Source organism: Dromiciops gliroides, chromosome 2, assembly GCF_019393635.1.
Source record: "Dromiciops gliroides isolate mDroGli1 chromosome 2, mDroGli1.pri, whole genome shotgun sequence".
Taxonomy (NCBI): Eukaryota; Metazoa; Chordata; class Mammalia; order Microbiotheria; family Microbiotheriidae; genus Dromiciops; species Dromiciops gliroides.
Window position 1 is genome coordinate 331,187,572 of NC_057862.1, and position 13,430 is coordinate 331,201,001.

General features: G+C 40.8%; 1 protein-coding gene across 2 annotated transcripts; it reads left to right on the plus strand.

The window, feature by feature from the left end:
* Positions 1 to 231: 231 nt before the first annotated feature.
* On the plus strand, positions 232 to 13,148 carry PTTG1 (PTTG1 regulator of sister chromatid separation, securin). 2 transcript variants are annotated; one of them, XM_043987725.1, is made up of 6 exons: positions 232 to 276; positions 3,838 to 3,954; positions 6,241 to 6,434; positions 9,516 to 9,609; positions 11,552 to 11,707; positions 13,015 to 13,148. In XM_043987725.1, the coding sequence occupies exons 2-6, from the start codon at positions 3,879 to 3,881 to the stop codon at positions 13,095 to 13,097; spliced, it is 603 nt and encodes a 200-aa protein (XP_043843660.1). In that variant the 5' UTR covers positions 232 to 276; positions 3,838 to 3,878; the 3' UTR covers positions 13,098 to 13,148. The 2 variants fall into 2 exon arrangements, with proteins under 2 accessions (XP_043843660.1, XP_043843661.1); XM_043987726.1 differs by lacking the exon at positions 232 to 276 and adding an exon at positions 327 to 383.
* The last annotated feature ends 282 nt before the right edge of the window (positions 13,149 to 13,430 follow it).

The window sequence follows — 13,430 nt, forward strand, 5'->3', positions numbered from 1 at the left end:
GAATGTCAGAGGCTGGATTAGAACCTAAGTCTTCGTGCTCCAAGTCCAGGTACAGTTAGGAGCAGCCTCCTAGAAAGTGGATCCTCAAAACTTCCTTAGAGCCTTTTCTCTCCCCCAGTCTGCACGGCAAAGCGGGCAGGGCTTCCGCGGGCTCTCTCATTGGCTCAGCCGGAGGCCTCGCCCCAGCCTCTTCAGCCGGGGAGCCAATGAGGGCGCGGGCTCCCGTTTAAACGTAAGCCTGGGAAAACAAGCCCGGCTCAACTGCTAACGACTGCGGTAAGTGTGGGTTGGTATCGGCTCCGCTCTGCATTTCGGACCCGCGGGGCAGTCGGGACCCCACGTGGGTAGGGCTGCCTGAGGTTGGAGGAGAGGCTGAATTTCGAGTCCGGCGCGGCGAGTTGGCGGGTTTGGGCGTGGGGGGCAGGGACGCAGACCGGGGCTTGCCCTGAAACAGGGCCCTCGAAGGGAAGTTGGTTGGTGGGAAGCGGGGAAACGGCTGCGTCGCCACGTGTGCCCTCCCCCCCGGGTGGCTGCGTGAATGGGGAGAGCGAGCCGAGCCTCCCGAGGGTCCCGAATGCCCGGGGTTTCCCAAGACTCCCCGAGGGCGCGGCTGCGGCTGCGCTGGAGCTCCCTCCTGTGGGCCGGGTGGAGCAGTGTACGATTGGGGCAGCCTCCTTCCGCACCTGGGAGGTATTGCATTTATTAAGTGCCAACTGTGTGCCAGAGACCGGGCTAGGCTCTGAGCATGCGAAGACCAAAAAGCAAAATATTTCCTCCCTGAAGGGAACATACGTTCTCTCTGTACGTATATAAGTAGATACAACATAAAGTGGCCCAAAAGTCTTGGTACAGTGAAGTCATTAAGTGTTAAAGCTATACTAAGACTATTGGAACCCCTCTCTTTACTAAGTAGAGCACTCTCAGGTGAGGAGACTCCCTCTACCAATATAGGCTGGCACCTTCTCTACAACTAATTGTCTTATAGACTATTATTCCTGTGCTAGAGACAGGACTTGAACCTTTGGTCTTCCTGGTGTCAAGGTTAGCTCTTTATCAACTATACCCGCTGCCTCTTAAATTAAGTTTAAGGTAATACCAAAAAAAAAAAATAGGGGTGGAATAGGGAAGGGAAGGGCCCCTCTCCACCATCAGCTACAGGCGCTGGATGCTCAGAGCTGGACCTGGAGTCAGGAAGAACTGAGATCAAAACTGGCCCCAGATACTAGCTGTGCGACCTTAGGCAGGTCACTTAACTTCTGACTTCCTCAGTTTCCTCACCTGTAAAATGGGGTAAATAGTACCTACCTCTCAGGGTTGTTATGAGGATTAAATGAGCTGCCATCTGTAAACAGCTTTGCAAACCTCAAAGTGTTATAAATACTAGCTGCCATTGCTGTTATGATGGTTATTGTTGTTAGGAAAGACCTCACCTAGGAGGGAGTACTGTAGCTGAGCTTTAAAGGAGGCCGGGGATTTTATTTTAGCAGGTCGGTTTGAGGAAGGAGGAGTGAATTCCAAGCATTTGGGATGGCCTATGCAAAGACTGGAGAGGAGATGTAACCTTAGTGTGTGGAGAAGACCAGTTTGGCTGGACCTCAGTGTCCATTATTCATACAGTAATGTAGGAATCTGAAAAAAGGTAGGCTGGAATCTGATTGTGAAGTCCTTAAATGCCAAATAGCAAAGTTTATATTTGATCCTAGAGACATTATCTCTTTAGAGTTTTAGAATTGGAAGGGCCCTTAGAGGCCCTCTGGTCCATTCTTAAGGCTCTTAGAGGAGGAAACAGGTCAGGAGAGGTTAAGTGATTTGTCTAAGGTCACACAGGTAGGGACAGAGATGGATTTGAAGCCAGGTTTTTTGATTCTAATTCAAATGTTTATTCTCAGGAATACAGACTGAGCCTCTGATTTCATTACTGGGCAAGGAAAGTCCCTTTACCATTGCAAGTTGGCATCTTCTTTGCAGTGGTCTTAGACCACTGAGAACTTACTTAAGTTACTTTTTCCAGGGTTACATAATCAGTATGTTTCAGAGGCAGGACTTCAACTCAAGTCTTCCTGGCTTTGAGGAAAACCTCTCTGTCCACTATACCATGATGCCTCTTGAAGGTATTCTCCTTTATCTTTAAGAAACTGTTGGGATAAAGTGACCATTTAGCATAAGAATCTAGCATTTTTATAACCATGTTTCCTGACTCAATGCTCTAAAAAGAGTTCTTTAATGACCCTGGACATCATTGGTGTCATTGGTATTCTTCAGTATGAAGCTGTGGAGTAAAGAAAGGTAGTCAAATAGAGAGGAGGAGAAGCCCAGTGCCTTCCTCTTGAGGTAGATCAGTTCAAGAAGAACCAATGCCTCTATTTTTCATAGGAGGAAATTGAGGTTCCTAGAAGAGAAGAAAAGACTTAGGATTGTATTTCAGGACTAGAAGAATCTTTAGTTCCAACTCCCTCATTTTAGAGATGATAAAACAGCCCCAGAGGGTGATGGGATTGCTCAGGAGGTCACACCTATGGTACCTAACTGGCATTGCTGTGAGCTTTGCAGGGTGGCATTCAGAGCCCTTCCTCTACAGTCTGATTCAAACCTACCTTTCCAAGCTGATTTCACATCACTCCCCTTCATGTGACCCCTCTTATGTCCTAAGTGGCATACTTATTAACTGTTCCTCAAACTTCACTTTTCTTCTCAGTTTCTATGCTCAGGCATGCACTCTAGCCATGTCTCTGGCTTAGAGTTCATGTCTGTTGAGGGCTTTCCAAAACGTAAAGCTCTGAATAAATATCCTCCCCTCAACCCCTTCCTTCTCCAAGGCTAAGGTCGAATGCCTCCTTTTCCCATAGGATCCCTTTTTAGCCTTGCAGTTGATATGGTTCTTTTCTCCTTTGTTCACTGACTTATGGTTAACTCATCAGTGTACATTGTGTGTCATTCAGTACAGTGCAAGGTCCTCGAGGGCATACACTATTTCATCTGCCTGTGTACTTACCGCATGCTTGTTTGAATCGAATAAGGGTGTCAATCAGTCAGGATGGCTTTGGAATCAGACCCTCTGGGCTCACACTTTACTTATTAGCTGTGTTGCCTTGGACATGTCATGACTTCAACTCTCTGGTCCTCAGTTCCCTCATCTATAAAGTGAGGGGAATTGCATTTTATAACTTGAGGAATATTTCTGTTCATTTTGAATTTAGCTCTTTTACTTGCTAACCTTACTAAAATGCATTTAGACAAATAACAGTCTCAAATGTTTGAGAGCCTATTATGTACAAGGTTGTAAAATAGGTACCATGGGAACAAAAAACAGTTGCTACTCTCTCTCATAGCTAAACACTTTAGCTTTTACATACTGGTTTAAGTGATTCTAGAACAACTCTCTAGGATGAGACCCTTACTCAGTAATTATCAAGTTTATTGACTTTTGTACTTACTAAATGTTGGCCCATGTCTTTGGAACTGCTGCTTCTTTGTATTTGAACATGTGGGAACTTGGTGAGGACTAGGGAATTCTTACTTGTACCAGAAACACTCCATATATGTGTTATCTCTTTCCCTGTCAGAATGTAAGCTCTTTGAAGAAAGCACTGGCTTATTATTTAGCACAATGCTACTCTAATGGGAAGTATTTAATAAATACTTTTTCATTCATTCAGGAGTCAGTTCTAGAAAGGGGAGGGAACCCATAGATCATCTCTTCTAACTCCTTCATCACATAGATAAAGAGAGTGAGGCCCAATGATTTGATTTGTCAACTGTCTACTTTAACTAGCAGATAAAATCTGGATTTAAATCCAATTCCTATTAGGCTTGATCCATTGTACTTTTCCACTACAGGGTTCCACTTTCTATGTATTTTTCCCCTCCGGTAATCCAGAATGGCAACACTAATCTATGTTGATAAGGAGAATGGAGAACCAGGTTCTCACATGGCACCTAAGGACAGGTTGAAGTGTAAGTATACTTGATTAATTTTTTTTTTTTTGGTGGGGCAATGGGGATTAAGTGACTTGCTCAGGGTCACATAGCTAGTAAGTGTGAAGTGTCTGAGACAGGATCTGAACTCAGATCCTCCTGAATCCAGGGCCAGTGCTTTATCCACTGTGCCATCTAGCTACCCCAAGTCTGCTTGATTCTGATGGGTATATAGGGTTGCTGTGAATAAGGTTTTTATTGAAGAGCTTGGACTTTGGGAATTGTATAAGGTGTATAAAATGTCTATGTATCCTGTTGGTTTATTTGGAAAATTCTAGGGGATAAGCAAAGATACTAACTGAGACACTTAAGAGTTTAGCAAAGTCAGAGGTTACAAAAAAAACCCCTCACAAATCAATAGCATTTCCATGTAATAATGACAGAATCCCAGAGGCAATAATAAGAAGGGAAATCCCTATTCCAAATAACTATAAAATACATAAAATATCTGGGAATGAGTTTACTAGGTAATACAGAATACTTATATAGATTCATCTGCAAAATACTTGTTAAAGAAATACAGAACCTCTTAAATAGCTGAAGGAATACTTAATGCACATGACTGGGCCATGCCAATGTGATAAAAACAATAATATTACAAAAGTAAATTTATAGTTTTTTTAAAAATCATAAAAGTATTTAATTATTTTCCAGTTACATGTAATGATAGTTTTTTCATCATTTGTTTCCCTAAGATTTTTAGTTCCAAATTTTTTTCCCTCCCTCCCTTCCTTCCTCCACTCTCCCAGACAGAAAGCAATCTGATATAGGTTATATGTGTACAATTACATTAAACATATTTCTACGTTAGTCATGTTGTGAAAGAAGAATCAGAACACAAGGGAAAAACCTCAAAGAAAGAAAAAAAACACAACCAAAAAAGTAGAAACAGTATGGTTCAATCTGCATTCAGAATCCAGAATTCTTTTTTCTGTATGTGGAGAACATTTTTCATCATGAGATCTTTAGAATTGTCTTGGATTATTGTGCTGCTGAGAAGAGCCAAGCTCTATCACAGTTGATCATCATACAATGTTGCTGTTACTGTGTACAATGTTCTGGTTCTTCTCACTTTACTCAGCATCAGTCCACTTAAGTCTTTCCAGGTTTTTCTGAAATCTGCCTGCTCATTATTTCTTGCAGCACAATAGTATTCCATTACATTCATATACCACAACTTGTTCAGCCATTCCCCATTTGATGGACATTCCCTTGATTTCCAATTTTTGCCACCACAAAGAGAGCTATAAATATTTTTGTACATGTGTTCCTTTTCCCTTTTCTATGATCTCTATGGGATACAGGCCTAGTAGTGGCATTACTGGGTCCAAGGGTATACACAGTCCCATAGCCCTTTGGACATAGTTCCAAATTGCTCTCCAGAATGGTTGGATCAGCTCACAACTCCACCAACAATGCATTAGTGTTCCAGTAAATTTATGGTTTTAATGCTATGCCAACCAAATTATCAAAAGTATACTTTACAGAACTTGACAAAATAATAACAAAATTCATTTGGAAAAAAAATGAAAAGAGGTAGGGAATGAAGGTGACATAGTACTTCCAGACCTCAAATTATATCGTAAAGTGGCAGTTGTCAAAATGACAATGGATATCTGATATTGGTTAAAAGATAACAAAGGTAATATGTATGTAACCTTTCCTTGGTGTGGATTCTCCCTTGTCTCTATTCTAATCAGTATCAGTATTCCCTGATTCCCCTGGGTGAGGATCTTCCCTAGTTGGAATTTTATTTTTGGTAGATAGTTAAATAGGGCTTAAATTGTTGGGTTTTTTTTTGAACAAGGACTTTAATAAGTTTAAATTCCATTACATACTCCTACTGGTCATATCATGTTCATACAGATACCATGGGATCCACCCCTTGTTGTATTGATGACTTGTTCTAAGTAATATATTTTTAGAGATCTCTTTAAAGGTATCTCTTACTATTTAGCCCTTTCCTGATGCTTGTTATGTACACAATTTGGGGCACTCATTCTAAAATAATCATTGTGCTTGGATTAACCAAGCACATTAAGATAAGTCACTTAGTGGGGCAACTTTATGAAGAGGAGGTGTCTTTTGAGTTTTGGCATCCTGACACAATCCCAAAGCAGTGCTGTCAGGGACACTGTCTAGCACACAGGGCAGTGGCAAGGGTTTATGTACAGAGTGGGTTTCAGGAATTAGTCAATAGCATGGCTTGGTAAAGTGGTACAGTTGACTCAGGGAATGGGATGCTGATGACAAAATTCTTTTCAGCCACCAAAGCGTTATCTGGAAGAGCTCAGCTTTCAACTCCCAAGGCTGGCAAAGTGTTTGCTGCAGCTCCAGTTTTATCCAAATCTGTCAGAAAAGCTTTGGGGCCTGTCAACAGGACGACAGAAAAGGAAAACTTGGGGGGAAAGAGAAAAGAACCCCTCAAACAGAAAGGGCAAAACTTCACTGCCAAAAAGGTGAGATAATGGGAATTTTTGTATTTCAAGGTGATATTTCCTTAGGCATTTGTGAGAATTAAGGCGGGGTGGGGCACTGAGGTTTTCATCAGCTTGTCATGTGATGGTCACATTCCACTTATGCATTTTATTGCTTATTTTTTGCAACTTTTAATCCTTTGTGACTTTCTACGGCATACTTTTTGAAAAACAAACAAAAAACATTTGATCTCTTTTGTTCTTATATCACCTATATTTCCCTCTGTTTATCTCCCTCAATCTCTCTTAAGAGCCCTCCTGTATTATGAAGAAAGAAGGGGAAAAAAGTTCAACAAAAATAAACAACATTGAAAAAGTTTGATGTTATATGTGCAGTGTTCCCCACTTCTCTAAAGAAATGGGAGGAGATTCCTACTCATGTCTCCTTCTTTGGAACCAAACTTGGTCATTATAATTTCTTAGATTTCAGTTTTGATTAAATTTTTGGTTTTTGTTCCATTTAAATTGTTGTAGTCATTGTGTATATTGTTTTCCTGGTTCTCCTTACTTCATTTTGCATCAATTCTTATTTATTTCTGTGCTTCTCTGTATTCATTATTTCTTTTTTACAATACAATAATATTCTGTTACACTTAGGTACCACACTTTATTTAGCCATTCCCCCAATTGATGGGAATCTACCTACTTTGTTTATAGTTGATCAGTAAGTATTTTTTAAGTGTTTATTACCTGTTGGGCACTGTGCTAAGCTATGGGCATAAAAAAGAGGCAAAAACATCTTTGTTTTTAAGGACTATGTTGCATACAAGATAAATACAATGTAAATGTGAGAGAATCTTGGAGAGGTTCAAGGGGAAGCCTGGGAAAGGCATTTGGCAGAGATGGAATTTGAGGCACATGTTGAAGGAAGCTGGGAGGCACAGATGAGTAGAGAGAGCATTCCAGGCCTTGGGTATATTGAGTAGGAGAGTTACATGGTCAAATCTGTACTTTTGGAAGATCCCATTGGCAGTTGAGTGTAGGATGGTCTGGAGTGGGGACGTGAAGCAGGGAGACCAGCCAGGAGGCTCCCGAAGTAGTCCAGATGTGAGATGATGAGGGCAGCTGTGAGTGGAAAGATAGGGATGTATATGAGAAATGTTGTGAGGATAGAAATGATAAGATATGGCAACAGATTGGATGTGTGGAGTGAACGTGAGAAAGAGTTGAGGATGAAACTGAAGTGGTGGACTTGGTTTGACCAGCAGGATAATGGGTGCCTTCGACAGTAATAGGTTGGGAAGAAGGGAGGCTTTGGGAGAAAAGATGAAGAGCTCTGTTTTGGATGTGTTGAGTTTGCCCATGGGACATTTTGTTTGAGATGTCCAGTATGCAGTTGGTGATATATGAGACTAGAGTTTAGGAGAGAAGTTAGAGCTGGATAGATAGATCTGACAGTCATCTGGAGAGAGAAGATAATTGAACCCATAGGAGCCAATGAGAGCAAGTAAAATAGTCTATTAGTATAGGAGGAGAAAAGGATCCAAGACAGACCCTTGGAGGATGCCCAGGATCAGTAGCAGTGACTTGAATGAATATCTAGCAAAGGAGCCATTAGAGAGATAGGAAAAGAACCTAGAGAAAGTAATGTCACTAAAACCCCAGAGAATCAGTCAAAAAGAAGAGGGGTGGGGGGGTGAGTGACATTGTTAAAGGCTACAGAGAAATCAAGAAGGGTGAGAAATGAGAAAAGTTCATTAGATTTGGCAATTAAGGGATCATTAATAACTTTGGAAAGTGTTTTCATTTGAATGAAGTCAGAAAGTTTTGAAGAGGGAGAAGAGGAAATGGAGTCACAAACTTTCTCGAGGAGTTTAGTCAAAGTGGGGGTGATAGAAGGGGCCGCCTCCTGGAAAAGACAAGATGGAGTGGAGTCAAAGGTGCATGTAGAGGAGTTTGCCTTGGCAAGGAGCAGGGGCCACCTCTTCAGGTGCAATGTGTGAGGATAGTGGGGGGAGACACCTGAGTGAAGTGAAATGAGATGGGGAGAAGAGGGAGCTCATGGTGAATGCCCTCGATTTTTCTCAGTGAAGTAAGAGGCAGCATCCTCAGCTGAGAGAGTAGGGAGAGAGGGGTTACTGTGGGAGGATTGAGAAGGGTGGAAAGGTCTGGAAGAGCCACTGTGGGGAGAGGAATAATGGGTCACTTAGGGAGGTATAAAAGTGTGGCCTGGCTGCCACGAAGGTGCAGGTAAGATTAGGTAGCATGTTCTGTGTCCACTTGGTTTTTCTCTAATTCCATTTAGCAGCATATGAATAAGAGTGAAGGCAGTGAATGGTGAGAGTCGTCATCCAAGGTTGGAGCTTGTCAAGTCATGATCAGCAGTGGGATAAGGGACTGAGAGATTCTCTTGCAGAGTTGAACTGGTTTACTAGGGGAAGGAAGGAGATTAGAGCTAGCACAGGGATGATGGCCTAGGATAAAGCTGAGGATTGAAGGATGAAAGGTCACAGTGAGGATGTAGTCCAGGGTTAGAAGCCATAAAGCAGAGGGAAACAGAATGATAAAAGAATACAATCAGACAAGACTTACAGAGTCCATTGGCATATTCTTAGCACCTTCTTCTCTTACTTGCTTGAAGTGTACAAAAAAAAAATGCAAATTCATTTTAATGTTAACCTAAGCAAAATATAATAATTAGGATGATAAATCAGCTAGAAAATCATGTGTTTAAAAGTCAACTTTTTTGTTATCTTATTTTAGATTATTCATGCCTATCTTCTCCTCCATTAGTGCAGATAATTGAATTGACTATTTTTTAATTGACTTCAATCTGCATCCCTAGCAAGATGTATCGACACTTACCAGTAATAACTAAGGACTCAGTATTTTTCATTCTTAAGAAGATTTGAGCCATGCTACCAGAACAGTGTGCTGAGTTGTATCTTTGAATTATAATGACACATAAAGAAGCTAGAATTGTTTTAAAGTTAGCATAAAGTTTTCTAACTGTAAGCTTGGTAGCTTAGTCATAATAATTTAAACTCTAGTCATTATCTCGTATATGAGATTGGTTGGTAAGTGTTGTCTAACTTTACTAATTTTATATATTTTATTCTTTAGATGACTGAAAAGATTCCTACGGAAAAAACCTCGGTTCCATTCCCAAACGAAACATGTCCAGAAATAGAAAATTTCTTTCCCTTCAACCCACTAGGTAAGTATGCATTCTTTTATTACTTAACATTTTTTTGTGAGTATGTTTGGCTTCTTCACGGTGTCTTAGTTTAACTGTGAGTCACCTCCTAGATATAGATATGACCTAAGGCTCTGTCATATTTTAAGGTCTTTTATTTATTTATTCAACAAACATATTTGGTATCTACTATATATAAGGGAGGTTGCTGGCTATATGTGACTATGCCTCCTTCTCCCCTGCTCCCCAGGACATTCCCAGTTTAGTTTAGTAAGGAAGACAAGGCAGCATGTGACAATTCAGTACCTGTTTTTACGTTTTAGTTAAGGCCCCTGAGAATAACACAAACCAAGTACTACAGGAGTTCAAAAGAGGGAAAGATTTCAGCTTACCCACAAGAACGTTTTGGGGGCATTCTAATAAATATATGTTCTACCAGGAGATAATTTGGAGAAAACATGCCACCTCCCACTCACTGGTAGATCAAGAAACGCATTGAGTCTAGAGAAGAAAATATCTCAGGATCTGTGTATGTAACAGATAAAGGGTGCTGAAGGAGAGTGTGATCCTTTTAGTCTGTATAGTGACAGGGTGGAATATTCAGAGTGAAAACACTGACTAGCTTGGAATAGGGTTAATTGCCCATGAGTGTGAGAATTCATATCTTGGGCCTTAAATATTTCTAGTTTTCCTGCAAGAGGTGCTAGGTAGCTAAGAAATTGTATACCTAGTGTATACTGTTGAGATGTAGGGCTTTTCTGTAACTTTCTATAACTCCTAAACATAATATCACTTTCGAGTAGAGAAATGGAATATAATTTTTTTAAGCTTGGGGATTGTTTCTTCTGCAAATGACTATTGTAGTGAATATTTCCAACATAATAAAAGTAGTTCTTTTGATGAAGGGAAGCTGTTACCTTTGGAGATGCTGTTAAGCCTGTGAGTAGTAGCTTTTTTTTCTGCTGGTTTTTCTTTTCCTACTTACCATTGAAAATAGTTTTGAAAAGCAAAGGCTCTTAATGTAGTCCTTTTTTAAAAATGCCTCTTAGGTATGTCCAAGGTAACATTAAGGAGGGAACTAGTCATTAGCATTTATTAAATGCTTACCATGTGCTAGGCACCTTGTAAGTGTTGGGGTACAAAGAAAGGCACCGCCTCCCCTCCCCAAACCAGTCCCTGTTCTTATGGAGCCCATAGTTTAATGGGGGAGATAACATGCAAGAAACGATGTAGAAACAAGCTATGTACAAGATACACTGAGAGAAGTCTCAGAGGAAAGACACTATAGTTAAGAGGTTTCTTGGCTGAGTCTTGGGGGAATCCAGGGAAACTAGGAGGCAGAGATGAGGACTGATAGGGTTCTAGGTGTTGGGGACAGACTGTAAAATTACTTGGAGGTGGGAGATATAGTGTTGTGTGGGAGGAATAACAAGGTGGCCATTGCCATCACAGAGTATGGAGGATAGCAAGGCATGAGAAGCCCGAAAAGGTAGGAGGAGGCTAGGTTTTGGAGCCAAACAGGATTTTGTGTTTGATCCTGGTGGTAATAGGGAGCCCCTGGAATTTATTGAATGTGGGAGTAGAGGAAGAGGGGGACATGTTCAGACTTTAGGAAAATCAGTTTGACAGCTGGAGTGAGAAAAGACTTAAGGCAAGGAGACTAACCAGCTGGCTACTGCAGTTGTCCAAGTGTGAGGTGATGACGGCTTGCATCATGGTGCTGGTTGTGTCAGAGGAGAGAAGGGCTGTTCTTGGGAAGGTTCTTTGAATTCCTTGGGTTGGAAGAACTCTTAAGGTTCTGCTATGTGCAAGACAGTATACTTTCTATAAATGATAGGCTTAATTTCTTCTTAGTTACTTTTTTTAAAAAGTCAGGTCTTAATATAAGAAAAACACATTTGTCCTCCGAGAAGGGAGTTGAAATAGCTGTTGAATTAATAGATGGACTTATCATTATAAACAGAGTTTGAGAGTTTTGATGTTCCTGAAGAACACCAGCTTGCAAACCTGCCTCTGACTGGTGTCCCCCTCTTGATGCTTGAGCAGGAGAAGTCACTTGAAAGGCTTGTAGAACTTCCACCCTCACCCGTGTTGTTGCCTTCCATGACATGGGAGTCTGGTAAGCTATCATATTTGATTTTTCCTTCTTTTTCATCCCTTAGGGATAGTTAGCAATTAGATGTTCCTGTTTCAGGGCACTTCCTGCTGCCTACTGTAAAGGGAGAAAACTGCATTTACAAGTCACATCTTTAGGGATCGAAGTAGTCTGACAACAAACAACTATTGTTGTCAGTAGGGAAGGACTTTCCATTGAAATAGACCTCAAGGACAAGCTTCTAGATTTAAAAAATTGAGCCATTTTGGCAACTCTGAATTAAATATTAAAATCATGGGTGGTATCTTTAGGAATGATCAAACAAAAAAGCAACCACTGATTCTAATTTTTTTTTTCTTGGTTGTCAACAATTCATGTTGTAAATCCCTCTAAGGGCATTCGACTGGGATGAAAGAATCTTCAAGTTTATTTGAAAAGCTGATAGAAGAAAAGGCCTCTCTTGGCAATAGCAAAGAATGACATGCGAAGTGGTGATCTTTCCTTATTATAGAAAACTTAAGACCTCTTGATGGCTCAAAGCTATTTTTCTAGCCGTAATGAGTATTTTCAGGTGGTGGCTGTTATTATCTTGTTCCCATTCCTTATTTTGGAGACAAGAGGTCAAGAGCCTGGAGTTTGGAGTTCCAGTGTGTCTACTTTTTTAGTAGCTGAGTGACCTTGGGCAAATCACTTAATTGTCTCACTTTCCTCATTTTGTAAAATGAGAGGATTGAACTTCAAGGTCATCTAAAGCTCCTTTGGTTCCACAGCTGGTCTTGTTGTTGATTTTACTGGTTGGGCACAGGCTGAGACAGGCTATACCAAGCAGGTTCTGGTGAGGCTAGTGCCACATTGGCTGAGGAATGGCCTTCAGAGATTATCATCTGAAGGCTGGTCGCCAGGTGCCAAATCCAGTTATGAATAAACAAACAAATCCTTGCTATAGCAACGTATAAAGACTGTCTTCTTAAGGTATGGCAAAGTGCATTAGTGTGGGGAGCACTGGTGGAGGTCAGAGCTTTTGAAATATTTTCCAGTCCTGCAGTTTTAATATTTCTGATCAGGGTAAGTGCATCTACTTGATAGGACAAAGAGGAATACAATTCAGCTTTAGGAGCAGGGTAGTACAGGTGCTTCAGGAGGACTTTAAGGCTGACCCAGGCCAGAAGGTGTTTGTGCTCCCAAGAAGCCGGCTTCCCAGTGGTCACAGCTTGACGTTTCAGGTCAGGATTGAGATTCAGAATCTTTCTTTAGTGTCATAGCAGAGCTGTGGTTTGTGAAGCCTTGTCAGACATGTACAGAATTCCTTAACTGTAATCTTTCTCTCCTAGATCTGTTGGAATCAACTTCGAGCCTTCTGTCAGCCGTGGATGAGATTGACTTGCCACCTCTGTGTTATGACTTCCCTATTTAAATGTCTTGTTATTTTACAGTGTAATTATAATCATTTTTGTATTAATAAAGCAATTCTTTATGTAGTAAACTTTATTTGGGGCTATGTTATTCAGGCAGTTCCATCATTTTTTATATTTAACAGCTTATAAAACTAAATTAGAAATGTAGACTAAATATCCCTTCCAGCTCTAACCAGTAAAAGCTCTGTCCACCTTTTCCATCTCTCCTCTCCTTGAATGAACACACTTTTTAGAGATGAGGAAATTGGGGCTCACCTTCAAAACTGTCACTTGGCAAATAGTGACAAAATGAAACTTAATCCTAGATTTGTCAGGATGAGGAGCCTTTTAAA

Coding starts and splice junctions, on each gene's coding strand:
- PTTG1 (XM_043987725.1), top strand. CDS start 3,879: ATGGCAACACTAATCTATGTTGATAAGGAGAATGGAGAACCAGGTTCT. Junction 3,955..6,240: donor ACCTAAGGACAGGTTGAAGT/GTAAGTATACTT, acceptor AATTCTTTTCAG/CCACCAAAGCGTTATCTGGA. Junction 11,708..13,014: donor TTCCATGACATGGGAGTCTG/GTAAGCTATCAT, acceptor TTTCTCTCCTAG/ATCTGTTGGAATCAACTTCG.